Source organism: Mastomys coucha, unplaced genomic scaffold (assembly GCF_008632895.1).
Source record: "Mastomys coucha isolate ucsf_1 unplaced genomic scaffold, UCSF_Mcou_1 pScaffold18, whole genome shotgun sequence".
Lineage (NCBI taxonomy): Eukaryota > Metazoa > Chordata > Mammalia > Rodentia > Muridae > Mastomys > Mastomys coucha.
In genome coordinates, this window is record NW_022196900.1 from 94,039,108 (window position 1) to 94,052,501 (window position 13,394).

The 13,394-nt window shown below is 46.2% G+C and overlaps 1 protein-coding gene across 8 annotated transcripts in view; it reads left to right on the top strand.

Annotated features, from left to right (window-relative positions):
- The first annotated feature begins 1,881 nt into the window (after positions 1 to 1,881).
- The window catches only part of Usp48 (ubiquitin specific peptidase 48), a 67,908-nt gene continuing 56,395 nt past the window's right edge, over positions 1,882 to 13,394 (top strand). For 5 of the 8 annotated variants that reach the window (XM_031379125.1, XM_031379126.1, XM_031379127.1 and 2 more), the window contains exons 1-3: positions 1,925 to 2,031; positions 2,452 to 2,664; positions 12,745 to 12,865. In XM_031379125.1, the coding sequence (XP_031234985.1) occupies positions 2,027 to 2,031; positions 2,452 to 2,664; positions 12,745 to 12,865 (339 nt within the window). In that variant the 5' untranslated portion in view covers positions 1,925 to 2,026. Of the gene's footprint in view, positions 2,032 to 2,290; positions 2,665 to 12,744; positions 12,866 to 13,394 lie in introns of those variants that run through there. The other 3 variants (XM_031379129.1, XM_031379131.1, XM_031379130.1) reach the window with 2 other exon arrangements.

A 13,394-nucleotide genomic window follows, 5' to 3' on the forward strand; every position in this document is an offset into this window, starting at 1 on the left:
GCCCGGCTCTCCCCCTCTTTTTAAAAACACATTTAAAATTACCCATTTAAAAAACACAATTAAGAGCGGGCATGGTGGCATATGCCTTTAATCCCAGCACTTGGGAGGCAGAGGTAGGCAGATTTCTGAGTTCAAGGCCAGCCTGGTCTACAGAGTGAGTTCCAGGACAGCCAGGACAGCCAGGGCTATACTGAGAAACTCTGTCTCAAAAAACCAAAAAAAAAAAAAAAACCACAATTAAAATTGTGGCGTGTCTGTATGTGGGGATATGCATGTGACTGTAAGTGCCGGCCAAGCCTAGCTGTTGGATTCCTTGAACCTGGAGTTCCAGGTGGTAGTGGGTGCTGGAAATTGAACAGGGCTCCTCTGGAAGAGCAGAATGTGCTTTTAAACACTGAGCCACCTCTCTAGCCCTCTTTTTTTTATTCATTCATCTTTTTTTTTTTTTTTTTTTTTTTTTTTTTTTTTGAGACAGGGTTTCTCTGTGTAGCCCTGGCTGTCCTGGAACTCACTCTGTAGATGACACTGACCTCAAACTCAGAGATCTGCTTGCCCCGCCCCAGCCCAGCTGATTTATGTGTATGTGTGTGTGTGTGTGTGTGAGTGTGAGTGTGTAGCCCTTGATGCTGCTTCAAGGACATTGGCAAGTCCTTGGGCTGGAAGGACAAGAGTATAGGCTCAGATAAGAATATTTACATTGTGCTGGGCAGTAATGGCGCAAACCTTTAATCCCAGCACTTGGGAGGCAGATTTGCCTCAGAATTTCTACTTACTCAAGGATGACCTTGAACTCCTAACCCTCTTGCCTCTGACTCCTGGAATGTGTTGGAATGACAGGATTGTGCCCAGTTGGCTTTGCAGCAAGTCTCTGGAGAGTTGTGTTTATTCTAACTTTGACCCAGACTGAAGAGGATGCAAATATCCACTCTAGCCTTTGACCTTCCCAGTCCTTCACAGCTTGACAACTACTTCCAGCTGTCCCTGAGGACTTTCTTTCTTCTGTGTAATCAGTCTGGAATGCTACTTTTTTCTAACTTACAAGGGTAGTTGGTTTAACTTTTTTTTTTTTATGTTGTTTTGAAACTCACTAAACTCATGAGGATCTACCTGCCACCACCAGCCGGCTGTTTTTGTTTTTTTCCCTGAGGCAGGGTTTCTCTGTGTAGTCCTAGCTGTCTTGGAACTCACTCACTCTGTAGACCAGGTTGGCCAACTCAGAGACGTATCTGCCTCTGCTTCCTGAGATTAAAGGTGTGTGCCACGACCAACCAGCTGGTGTTAGGAATTCTTTAGGAAAGGAGGTGTGTGTGTGTGTCCTGACCCACCACACTATTACAAGGAGATCTTTGTGTTTTTAATTTTCAACCTAAAAGTCAACTTCACCCACAGGACCAAATCTTGCTTCAGTAAATTAGCTGACTTCAGTTTAAGGTTACTTGTGGGCAGGTGGGATGGGGACTAGGGGTGATGGAGTAGAACAGGAAGGAATTTAGTCTTTAAATTCCCACAGGGATTTTACGCATTAAAGTCCTGGGTCGTTCTCACTTTAGCAGTAAGAGCTGTTTTCAGTTACAAAACACGATGATACCTTTTAGCCTTTAGATCTAAGGAGAAGGAGTTGCAAAAAGGAAATCGTATCACAGCAGGGAGCTAGGGTGTACCCTCCATAAAGAATTAAGAGGTCAAAGAGTAGAGAGGAGATAGCCTACAGCAAAGAACACGCCCCAGACGTGCGGATGCGCTTCTACACAATCTGCAACTCAATGACTGAGCCTATCACTTCTAAGACTACAAATCCTAGGATACCTCGCACTCCGCGAGTGGCCGGACGCAGTGCACGCTGGGACCTGTAGTCCCGTGGTAGCATCCGCAAACCACTTAACGCCCCGTGACGTCAGAGAGCACGGGAAAGGAGGCGGAACCTGCCCAGGCTCAAGTTAAATCATCTTCCAGGGATCCGACTCTGGAGTTCTGGCTGACTCGGTTTCTACTATTAACAGGTCCCACCCACAGTCCCGGCGGCCCTATGGTGTGCGTTGAGTACTCTATAGTGTGACTTTGTCACAGTTACAGGGGAAGTATGGAAAGCAAGGGCAAAGCTCCCGCTCGTCAGAGTGGATGACTGAGGCTGAAGCGTAGCTAGCTGCCTGCACCATGGCGGAAAATAGACGTGGCAAGTCGCCTTTGGGCAGGCAGTCGCTTTGCTTTCTTCCGCCAGTCGGATTACAGGGTCTTTCGGCGCAGGGACTCCTGGGAGCACGCATGCGCAGACTTCGGCAGGGCGTACGCCTCCAACGTCCGCAGGCGCAGGGACTGTCGGGTGTCGGCGGCGGCGCTTTGCGGCTGGTCGTGCAGGCTGGGCGCGGGCGGGCGGGCGCGGCAGCTGTGGCGCGCGCAGGTGATTGACTGGTGTCCTGGCTGAGGGCAGCGCTTGGTTCTTTCGGCTGGCAGGTGCCGGTGCCCGTTCGGGCAGAGACGGAGGCGGCGCCGGAGGCCACAAGGCTCAGCAAGTGCTACTTTGGTCAAGGCCATGGCTCCGCGGCTGCAGCTGGAGAAGGCGGCCTGGCGCTGGGCGGAGACGGTGCGGCCCGAGGAGGTGTCGCAGGAGCACATCGAGACCGCCTACCGCATCTGGCTGGAGCCCTGTATCCGAGGCGTGTGCAGGTGAGGTCCTCGCGTGGCCGAGGCGGGGTCGGGGGCGGAACATGGCGATGCACGGTGTCAATGCATCTCCTCTCGGTTTGGACGACCCGACAGCTACGCAACCCCCGAAGTGATGCGGCTGCTAGGCTCTCATCCTGAAGATGGCGGTGGAGATAGTTTGGAGATAGGGCTTAGTAAGTAATGCTGGAGGGTTGGTTGGTCTTGGCAGTAGCTGTGCCCTTCTCGTTTGTAAAAGGGGAACTTGCCGGCGGCGAACTTCGTCAACATTGTATCTTCTGTCATTGCACGCTGAGAAGGCCTGGTCACTTTAAGTATCATTTTGCAGAGAGCAGGTTTAGAAAAATCTTGGGTTAACTTACGTCATCGGTCCCCAACTCTCATTGGCTGGCTCTCTTTGATCTATACGCATTTTCTTTTGGTCACCCTAACTCCACACTACTTTACAGGGTAAAAGTGCAAATTCTGCTCCTGCTGCTTGGTCTTTAGTTCTTACCTTATTGAGTAGATTGGTTTTCCTTTTTCCCACCTTGTAGCCTGCACCGGCGTGTGTTCAATCGAATTGATAGACTTAGGCATGCTCTGTAGCTCCGTTTCAGCCGGCGTCATAGGGCGATCTGGAAGACGCGGAAGCCTTGGTTCCTGACCTCGGAGCTGTGCCTTATTTGAGATATAACGCAAGTTAGGAAGTTTTCAAAAGTAAAGCAGATGCATCGATCTAAACTCTAGGTGTCTGCTCATAAGGACAATTTGGACTCCTTGAAGTTCTGGGATGGCATCAGTTTGTATATTACGGAACTTGAACAGCTTTTCCGAGGCACTCATTTGACATGCACAGTTACAGTGCTGGTGGATTAGCTTGGGAGGAGAGTGGCTGCTTTATATGCTTGCGTCCCTTTGTTCAATTACCCGAACAGGGGATTAAAACAAACAAACAAACAAACAAAAACTCTGGGGCTGGAAAGATGGCTAATTAGGAAAGAGGGCTCAGGCTTCTCTTCAAAGGATCACAGTACCATTTGTTCTGAGAACCCACACCAGGTGGTTCACAACCACTTGTAACTCCAGCTCCAGAGTATGCAAAGCCTTCTTCCAGACACTGTGGGCACCTGAGCATTAGTACACACACACACACACACACACACACACACACTCTCTCTCTCTCTCTCTCTCTCTCTCTCACACTCTTACAAATAAATGATCCATTTTGATATTGAACAATCTCCCAGTCTCCAGTCTCCTTTTTTCTTTCTTTCTTTCTTTGTTTCTTTCTTTTTCTTTTTTTTTTTTTGGGGGGGCGGGGGTTTCAAGACAGGGTTTCTCTGTGTAGCCCTGGCTGTCCTGGAACTCACTCTGTAGACCAGGCTGGCCTCGAACTCAGAAATCCGCCTGCCCCTGCCTCCCAAGTGCTGGGATTAGAGGTGTGTGCCACCACTGCCCGGCCCCCTTTTTTTACTTTTTAAAGTCTGGTCTGGGGTGTGTGTGTTACCCTGCAGTCCATGCCTGCCTGGGACTTAGAGCTAGTAAGTGCTAACAGTGTGAGAGTCCTGGGACTATAGACGTGTGCCATTCATTGTTCTGTTGGTGCTGAAGCTCTAGCCAGAGCCATGTGCAAACACTTCTGAGCTGTATGAGCTATGCTCCCAGCCTGCCATAGTGGGTATGAAGTAGTATATCATGTCTGTGCTTATTGCCTCCTCCTCTATATAGATCCAGAATCCTGTAGATGATAGGTCAATATTCTATTACACAGGCCTCCCCCAGCCCCCTTTTCTTGTTTGCTTTGCATTTACCTAATAACTGAGTTGAGGATCTTTTCAGGTTCACATTAGCCTTTCTTTCTTTCTTTCTTTCTTTCTTTCTTTTTTTCCTTTTTCGAGACAGGGTTTCTTTGTATAGTCTTGGCTGTCCTGGAACTCACTCTGTAGACCAGGCTGGCCTCCAACTCAGAAATCCGCCTGCCTCTGCCTCCCAAGTGCTGGGATTAAAAACTTAAGCTCTCCCCACCCCCAACCCTGGGTTTGACTAAGTAGTCTCTAAATCCTTTTAAATGCTGGGATTAAAGACAGTTGCCACCATGTGCAGCGCCATCTTTCGTTGGTGGACTATAGATTGTAGATTGTTTCTTTTTGCTTGTAATAAATTGTTCTCATGAACACATGTGCATCGGGAAGGGAATTGTTGGGTCATGTGGCAATAGTCTTTAACAGTTTGGGGGAATATTTTTTTCCCCAACATAAAGTACAGGAAGATTGTAGTTTCTTTACATTTGTATATTTGTCTGTTTCATTGTGGTTTTGATTACATTTCCCTGATGACTAACAGTGTGGAATATCCTCTTCTTCTTCTTCTTTCTTTTTTGTTTTGTTTTGAGACAGGGTTGTTTTTGTTTTTTGTTTGGTTAGTTTGGTTTTTTGGTTTTTCAACACAGGGTTTCTCTGTGTAGCCCTGGCTGTCCTGGAACTCACTCTGTAGACCAGGCTGGCCTTGAACTCAGAAATCCACCTGCCCCTGCCTCCCAAGTGCTGGGATTAAAGATGTGCGTGCCACCTCTGCCCGGCGTGAGGCAGGATTTTTTTTTTATAACAAGCCCTGGCTGACTTGGATTCCAGACCAGGTTGTCTTCAAACTCAGAGATCTCCTGCCTCTGCCTCCAGAGTGCTGGGATTGGAGGCCTGTACCACTATGCCCGACTTTGTGAAATCTTTTTACTTGCTGTTGACCATTCATATATTTTATTTTTTATTTTTTTGTTTGTTTTTTGTTGTTTCTGAAAGGGTAATATATATATATATGTGTGTATATATATACCCACCCCATTTGTCTCCATTTTGAAGACCTTATTTCAAAAAAGGCCATAAGGCACCAACTTCAAGAATAGACCATAAGTCCCAGAAACTAGGTCTTAAGACACCAGCTCCAGGAACAGACCATAAAATCCAGAATAAGGTCATAAGCCCCTCTCCCAAAGAATAGCTTGGGGATAATCACAAAAATGGGGAAATATCTTATCTCAGAATGGGCCATCTGCACTGGACAGCTCCATTTCATCTTTTGGTTTATCGTTCATGACATAGGAGTGTAGACCACCTACCACCTGTGACCCCCTAGCACCCACCAATACCTGTAAGAACTCCATTATGAGAAGGCCTGTGGCCTTTATCTGCGGTCACCATTTCAAAGAATGGCTGACCCCCGAATGTTGGTTGTTTTTGCAGAATAAATGCATTGTTTTTGCATACTATCTGAGTCTGGGGTCTTCTTTCAGTGATTTCAAACCCTTATATTCTGTTTTGTTTAGAACAGTGTTTGTCTGCGTAACCTTGGCTGCCCCCGGACTTGCGCTGTAGACCTAGGGGCCTCAAACTCAAGAGGTCCACCTCCCTCTGCCCCCAGAGTACTGAGTGTGAAGGTGTGCACCACCATGCCCTCATTCATACATTTTGTTTAGAGAAATTATTTTTAGGGTTTCGTTTAGTCTCTGTGGCCAAAATGACCTTGAATGTCTGTTCTTCCTGCCTTCTACCTCCCGAGTCTTGTATCTGCTGAGTGCTGGGGTTAGTACCCAGGGGTTGCTGTGTACTAGGCATCCTCAAACCCAACCCACCCTCTCCCTCTTTTGGGTGAGTTAGGGTGGGGCATGGACGAGAGGGCCTGATTATCTAGACCAGGCTTGTCTTGAATTCACCAATTCCGATCTGCCTGCCTCTGCCTCCCAAGGAGTAAAGAGCTTGCCACCACACCCTGCCTCCAGGACTGTTTGTGAACCTGTTTTGAAAAACAACTGGGTTAACAACAATGGAACTAAATTCTCAAGATTCCCCTTTGTGTGGGTGGGTGAGTAAAGGTCATTCCTTGGAGTTTGAGTCCTAGTGGGTTTGATTAGTCTGGCTGGCCTACGGGGTTTTTAGACTGCAACTTAAACTGTTCTTGCATTTAGAGTGACTCTCCCTTTGCCTCTCCAGCAGGCATCCATACAAGCTACTTTTGGTATGAACTTCTCTTTTTACTGGTCTGCCTGGAACTTGGACCAGGCTAGCCTTAAATTCAGAGCTCCACCTACCTCTCCAGTGTTTGGATTAAAGACAAGCACCACTGGCCTATGTCGTTACTGTATACCAGGAAGTTTGTGCAGTGAAGCCAGTGTCTTGTTTGGTTGATTGTTGCCTGTCTGTCTACCCTTAGAGACTTTCATCCTTCCAGGCTGCTGAGGGACTGTGAAAGTGCCCCAACCCTAGGCCACAGCCTATCACTGGAGTTTTAGTTTTTTGTGTTGTGAGACACAAGTTTTATTGTGCAGCCCACATTGATCTTGAGATTCTTCCACCGCAGCAATTTTTTTTTTTTTTTTTTTTGAGACAGGGTTTCTCTGTGTAGCCCTGGCTGTCCTGGAACTCACTCTGTAGACCAGGCTGACCTCGAACTCAGAAATCCGCCTGCCTCTGCCTCCCAAGTGCTGGAATTAAAGGTGTGTGCCACCGCTGCTGCCTGGATTGGTTCCACTTTTAAACACTGTTTTAGTTGTACATTTGCCACGAGGAATTATTCTGTCTAGATTGTCCCAAGGAGTCAAAAGCTTTTGCTAAAAACTCTTGCTTTAATGCTGTAGTGTGTAGTAACATCTTGATTCTTAGATGAAAAAGGTAAATGGAGATGTTCAGAAACCTTTGGTAGAGTAGCCTGTGCTCAGAGTGCTAGAAAACCTGCTTTGCAAAACTGCACGTCTAGGAAAATTCTTGGCTCAGTGGCTAAGACCATTGGCTGTTCTTGCCCAGGACCTGGGTTCTCTTGGTTTTAAGTGTCCACAGGGTGTCTCACAGGCTCCTGTAATTCAGTTGCAGGAGATCTGATGCCGTCTTACAGCCTCTAGGGGCATCCTGCACACACATGATGCACACAAAGCTTGGAGAAGCAGTTAGAGGGCCTTTGCAGTGCAGATCAGGTTGTTGCTTCTGGGTAGGTCTACCCTCTCATTGGAGGGCTTGTCCTATCTGATGTGGCCTCTTCAGCTTTCTGTACTTGCTGTCTGCTGCTGCAATGAGTCTGTTTCTGCTTGTTCTTAGAGACTCCCAGTGAGGCAGCACTTAACCCTCTGTGAGGCTTCTGCTACAGTGCTCTGTGTCTACTGTTACCATAGCGCTTGTTTTTCTGATGTTGGTGCTTACCAGTTTGTCATACCAGTTCTGAGCCTTCTGTTTTGTTTTGTTTTTGAGACAGGCTAACCTCAAACACAGCAATCCACGCTGCCTCTTGAGTGATTTAACGAGTAGGACCTTTTGTCTTTCATCAAAGGCATCCCTGATCTGTCCTTCTTAGTTGGGCATCTCTTTGACAGAATATATGAACCTGCAAAGCCTTGTTGTTGTGCTAAGGTGACAGAATTTAATTATACATAATCACATTGCTCACCTTTACTCTGTGCCTTGTGACATGTTTAGAAGGCCAGATGCTGCCAGCAGATAATGTTAGTAGCAAAATGAAACCTTAGTGACAACATCACTCTGTGTATAAACTACCCAGATGGATCTTCACCAGCACAGGGACCCTTAAGTCAGTGCTACTTCCATAGCATAGTCTATTACTCCCTCTAAATGAGCTTAAAAACCTGCTTGAAGTGTGTACAGGATGGCTTAGCAGGCTCTGTCTCAAAAAAAAAGGGGGGGGGGAAGAAAAAAGTCTTCATTTATCCCTCTAACAACACAGAAATATGTACAGCAACATTGGCCTATGTAAAGGAGAGCACCACCGTTTGGAAAGCTCTAGTCAGCCTGAGTCCCCTTTTGAGTGCTGTAGACCAGAAAGAAAGCAGCTTTATCTCGTGAGTGGGGGATGGTCTTTTTGCTGATTGGAGACTTAAAAGTAATTACTAAGAAATTAAAGCCAAGCGTGGTAACACATGCTTATAGTTCCTGCTCTTGGGGTGAAAGCATGGGGATCTGGAATCATGACTGTGGAGTTCCGGGCCAGTCTGAGCTACATGAGATTCTATCTTAAAGGCAACAGAATAAAACTAATTTACAGTTGGTCAGTGGTGGTGCACGCCTTTAATCCCAGTGCTAGGGTGGTAGAGGCAGGCTGATTTCTGAGTTCAAGGCCAGTCTGGTCTACAGAGTTGAGTTCTAGGACTACAGAGTAGCCAGGGCTACACAGAGAAACCCTATCTTGAAATATCAAAACAAAACAAAAAAAAACCCAAACCTAATTTACAAATATGATGCTTGAACCTCTAATCTCCAGATGCAGAGGCAGAGAGAGAAGGATCTCAGAGTTTGGAGGCTCTCTGAGTTTAAGGCCAAGCCAGGGATACACAATGAGTCTTAGGTCTCTGAGGGAAGGGAGGAAAAGGCCAGAATTTCAAAGGCCAAACAATGCAAATTACTCAAACTTCCATAGCTCTTAGATGGCTTTTGAAAGTTTTACTAAAGTTTTTAGACCACAGACTTACTGTTTGTCTCCACTCTTTGAAGCTAGCTTTGGAGCCAGTTAAGTGGGCATGACTTCCTTGTGTTATGGAGGATGGAAAAAAATGGGGAAGCCTACATCAGCTACAGGAGACCTAAGTGCCAAGCCATCCAACAGAACTGCTTTCTCAAAGACCCATAGGACTGCCCAGCCATATCACATGACATTCATTTGAGACAAAGTCTCCGTGTGTCATCCTGGCTTGCCTGGAACTCAGAGATTGGCCAGTGTTTTTCTGAGTGCTGGACTAAAGGTGTGCACTACCATCCTGGGCTTCATTCATTGAGAATTTCATACTTGGTTGCAGTTTATACAGTTTCCATCCCAAGGTGTTTTCCTCTCCAGTTCCTGCCACTCCCTCTCAACTTGACCTCCTTTTTTATTAAGATTTATTTATCTTATGTATATGAGTGCTGTCTGAATATCTGTATGTACAGCAGCACACCAGGAGAGGGCATCAGAACTCATTACAGATAATTGAAAACCACCATGTGGTTGATGGGACTTGAACTCAGGACCTCTAGGAGAGTGTAAGATTCCGAGAGCCGAGTCTTAAGTCCAGGATGTCATCCAGGATGTTGTCCCACTCACAAAGACACAGAGATGGAGATCAATGCAATCAGCAAGAGTTTTTTTGTTTTTTTGGTTTTTGTTTTTTTGGTTTTTGTTTTTTTGGTTTTTGTTTTTTGGTTTTTGTTTTTTGTTTTTTGTTTTTTTTTCTGAGACAGGTTTTCTCTGTGTAGCCTTTGCTGTCCTGGAACTCACTCTGTAGACCAGGCTGGCCTTGAACTCAGAACTCAGAAATCCGCCTGCCTCTGCCTCCCAAGTGCTGGGATTAAAGGTGTGTGCCACCATGGCCCAGCAGCAAGAGGTTTTTAATAATCCAGTATACTGCGGTTGTCCCCCATTCAGGCAAAGGTGACCCCGAGGAACAAAGGCACACTTTTTTTTTTTAAGAATATCTTTTTTCTTTAAGATTTACTTATTTATTTATTTCATGTATGTGAGTACACTGTCACTGTCTTCAGACACCAGAAGAGGGCAGCAGATCCCCATTACAGATGGTTGTGAGCCACCATGTGGTTGCTGGGAATTGAACTCTGGACCTCTGGAAGAGTAGTCAGTGCTCTTAACAGCTGAGCCATCTCACCAGCCCATGCACACACTTTTTATACCCTTCCAGAACATAGGTTTACAGCATGAGTTGGTTATTTCTCATTGGTGGAGCTCATTGTTCTTTGTTTCCATTGACCTTTGTACCCCAGGTGAGGAGGAGATACCAGTTGCACATAGAAGGGTTGGGGGGAGATCCACCCCCTACTGGGGACATTTTCTGGAACTGGGCACAGATGTTTGTTCAGTAAACCCTTTTGAAGCTCTGTCTTTAGGCTTAATGGACATTCCTGACTCCTCGGTATTTTTATGAGGTGTCCCTGTTTGCTCAATTCTTACAAGAGCAGCCAGTGCTCTTAACTGCTGAGCCATCTCTTCAGCCCCCACCTCTTTTTCTTTAATCATTGTTTTACACATGTAACCCCCCCACTCTCACACACTCTCTCCATCTCTCACATGCATGTGCATATTCATACATAAATACAGCCTGCTGAGTCTACTTAATGTGGCTTATCTGTACATGTGTTAAGGGGTAAGATTCAATAACTATCAGGGAGCTTGTCCCTCGAAGACAGTACATTTGTAGGTCCTTGAAAGTTACTTACTTACTTTATGAGTAGATTGTATGTTCACTGTAGAGAGTGTAAGAGAATAGAGTCACCAGGGTGGCGCAGAAGGTGAACAGACCACTTGCTTCCAAGCCTCGTGGCAAGTTCCAGTTCATTTCTGGGATCCTTGTGGTGATATATATAGTTGTGGGTGGGTATGTGTGTTCCTTCCCCCCCCCCCCCCAAAAAAAAAATAATTCAAAAACAGATGGGAATGGTGGTGTGCAACCTGTACTCCCAGCATTCGGGAGGTCGAGAGGCAGGTAAATTACCACAAGTTCAGGCCAACCAAGCAGGGCAACAGGGCAAGCGCTCAGGCTTGGTAGCCAGTGCCTTAACCCCTGAGCCATCCCATCTCTCTGGCCCGTGTTCCAGCCTTTAGCTGTTAGGAAAGCCTTGGGTAGGTTGGTGCTTTTGGCTAGAACATGATAGCAGTGAAGCTGTAACCAGGGGCCCAGGTGGTTGTCAGGTCGATCTGTTCTCTGTGGTGTAGCTTGATTTTTTTTTTTTTTTGGTTACAGTTTGGTTTGGGTTTCTCTTTTACTTTTCTGATCCTGTTGCAGCTGCTCCATAGCTGGCTCCCCTGCCTGCCACCCATGAAGAAGTGACTTTTCTTCATCTGTCCCTTTGTCTCACTATAAAATCCATGGACTCTTTAGAGACAGGATTTCAGCATTTAGCCCTGGAAGCTTGGTGCGTAGCCCAAGCTGGCCTCCATCTTCCTTCTGGCTCCTGTATGCTAGAATTATGCCTGTGAGCTTCTGTGGCTTCCTCTTGGTTTTTTGAGATAGTGTCTTCATGTAGCCCCAGCTGACCCCAAGTCACTGCTGTCCTCTGGCCTCAGCCTCCGAGGTGCTGATTATGGTTGTGTGCCACCATACCCCTGTTCTTGGTGGTCCACCTGTTTTGTTGCTAGATTGTGGGAAGTGTCTCCTGTTGTGTGCCTTCACTGTAGGTTCATCTTACCATTTCCCTCGGGAGCCTGAGGCTTTAGTGGAGACAATTTAGAAATCAGGATCTGATGAGGAGCTTGTTCCTTCTTCCTTTGTTTTTATTTTGGGGATACTAATGCTGGGGTTCAGGTGACTTGGCTTTACCCATCCCCCAACTGGATGTCTTGCCCAGCTGAATATGTTCTGCTTCTGTTGGTTGCTGAGTTCCTGTTTATCTGTGTGGTGAGAAGCTGTTAACACCAACACCACCTCAGTAACACACAGGGACTCAGTACCCCGAGAAGAGCTTCACATCCACTGAACCATCTTCTGATTGATGATGTGCAGGTCAATAGTGCCATTAAAGTCTGGGTTGTCTGTTTTATGTTCTTCCAACACAGATGAACGACTATTTGTTTATTTCCTGACTTCTTCATCTTAACACATAATCCTTTTAAGAATCAATTATTAGAACTAAGTCTTTTAAAATTTACACTTGTGAAGCACTGTGACACCACCAATACATGGTTCTCCATGTTGCACACCGTGTTTGTCTTTTTTTTTTTGTTTGTTTGTTTTTTTTTTTGTTTTTTTTCGAGACAGGGTTTCTCTGTGTAGTCCTGGCTGTCCTGGAACTCACTCTGTAGACCAGGCTGGCCTAGAACTCAGAAATCCGCTCTGCCTCCCAAGTGCTGGGATTAAAGGCGTGTGCCACCGCCTGGCGTGTTTGTCATTTTTGAAAAGCTTAATCCCAGCCAGGCAGTGGTGGTACACACCTTTAACCACAGCATTCCAGAGGCAGAGGCAGATAGGATGTCTGAGTTCCAGGACAGCCAGGGCTACACAGAGACCCTGTCTTGAGGAGGGGGGACTAGGGAGTGTAAATGATTTTAACAGCTCAATCCCCTTACTTTTAATTCCTGGGAGTATTTTTTAAACTGTAATTCTTCCTTTTTCTCTCCTTGTAGAAGAAACTGCAGAGGAAACCCGAATTGCTTGGTTGGCATTGGCGAGCACATTTGGTTAGGAGAGATAGATGAGAATAGTTTTCATAGCATTGATGATCCCAATTGTGAGAGGAGAAAAAAGGTGAGTGGCTGCAGTTGGTAGGACTCGGTTACTTTGACTGTTGTTCAGTACCTATGATTAGAAACCTGGTACAGCACACATGCACCACATCCCTACAACTTCCTTCCCTTTTAAGAAAGAAAAGAAGTGAATTACCACAGATGTGAATGATTTCAGAGACCTCTGTAGGTGTCAGAGGACTGGAGCCACATGGCCATATACATTTGAACTCTTGCTTTTAAATTTCAGAAAGTCTACTTAAGCCACACTAGTGATATAATTGTAGAAAACTATTTATCTGTGTTAGGGATCAAACCCAGGGTCAAGCACATGCTTGTCATCCTCTCTACATACACTAGGCTGCATCCACAGCCCCCACATACTTGAAAGCAGGTAATCACAGTACGAAAGTCTTCAGCCAGAGGCCTGGGTTTGTACTCTGCTTCTGTGTTCTGTAACCAAGCAAGTTTTGCTTAGAACGTAGAATATCTTTAAAGGAGTGGTACTATTTCAACAAGTTGCTGTAGTGGTTTCCCGTTGCTTTCTAGGG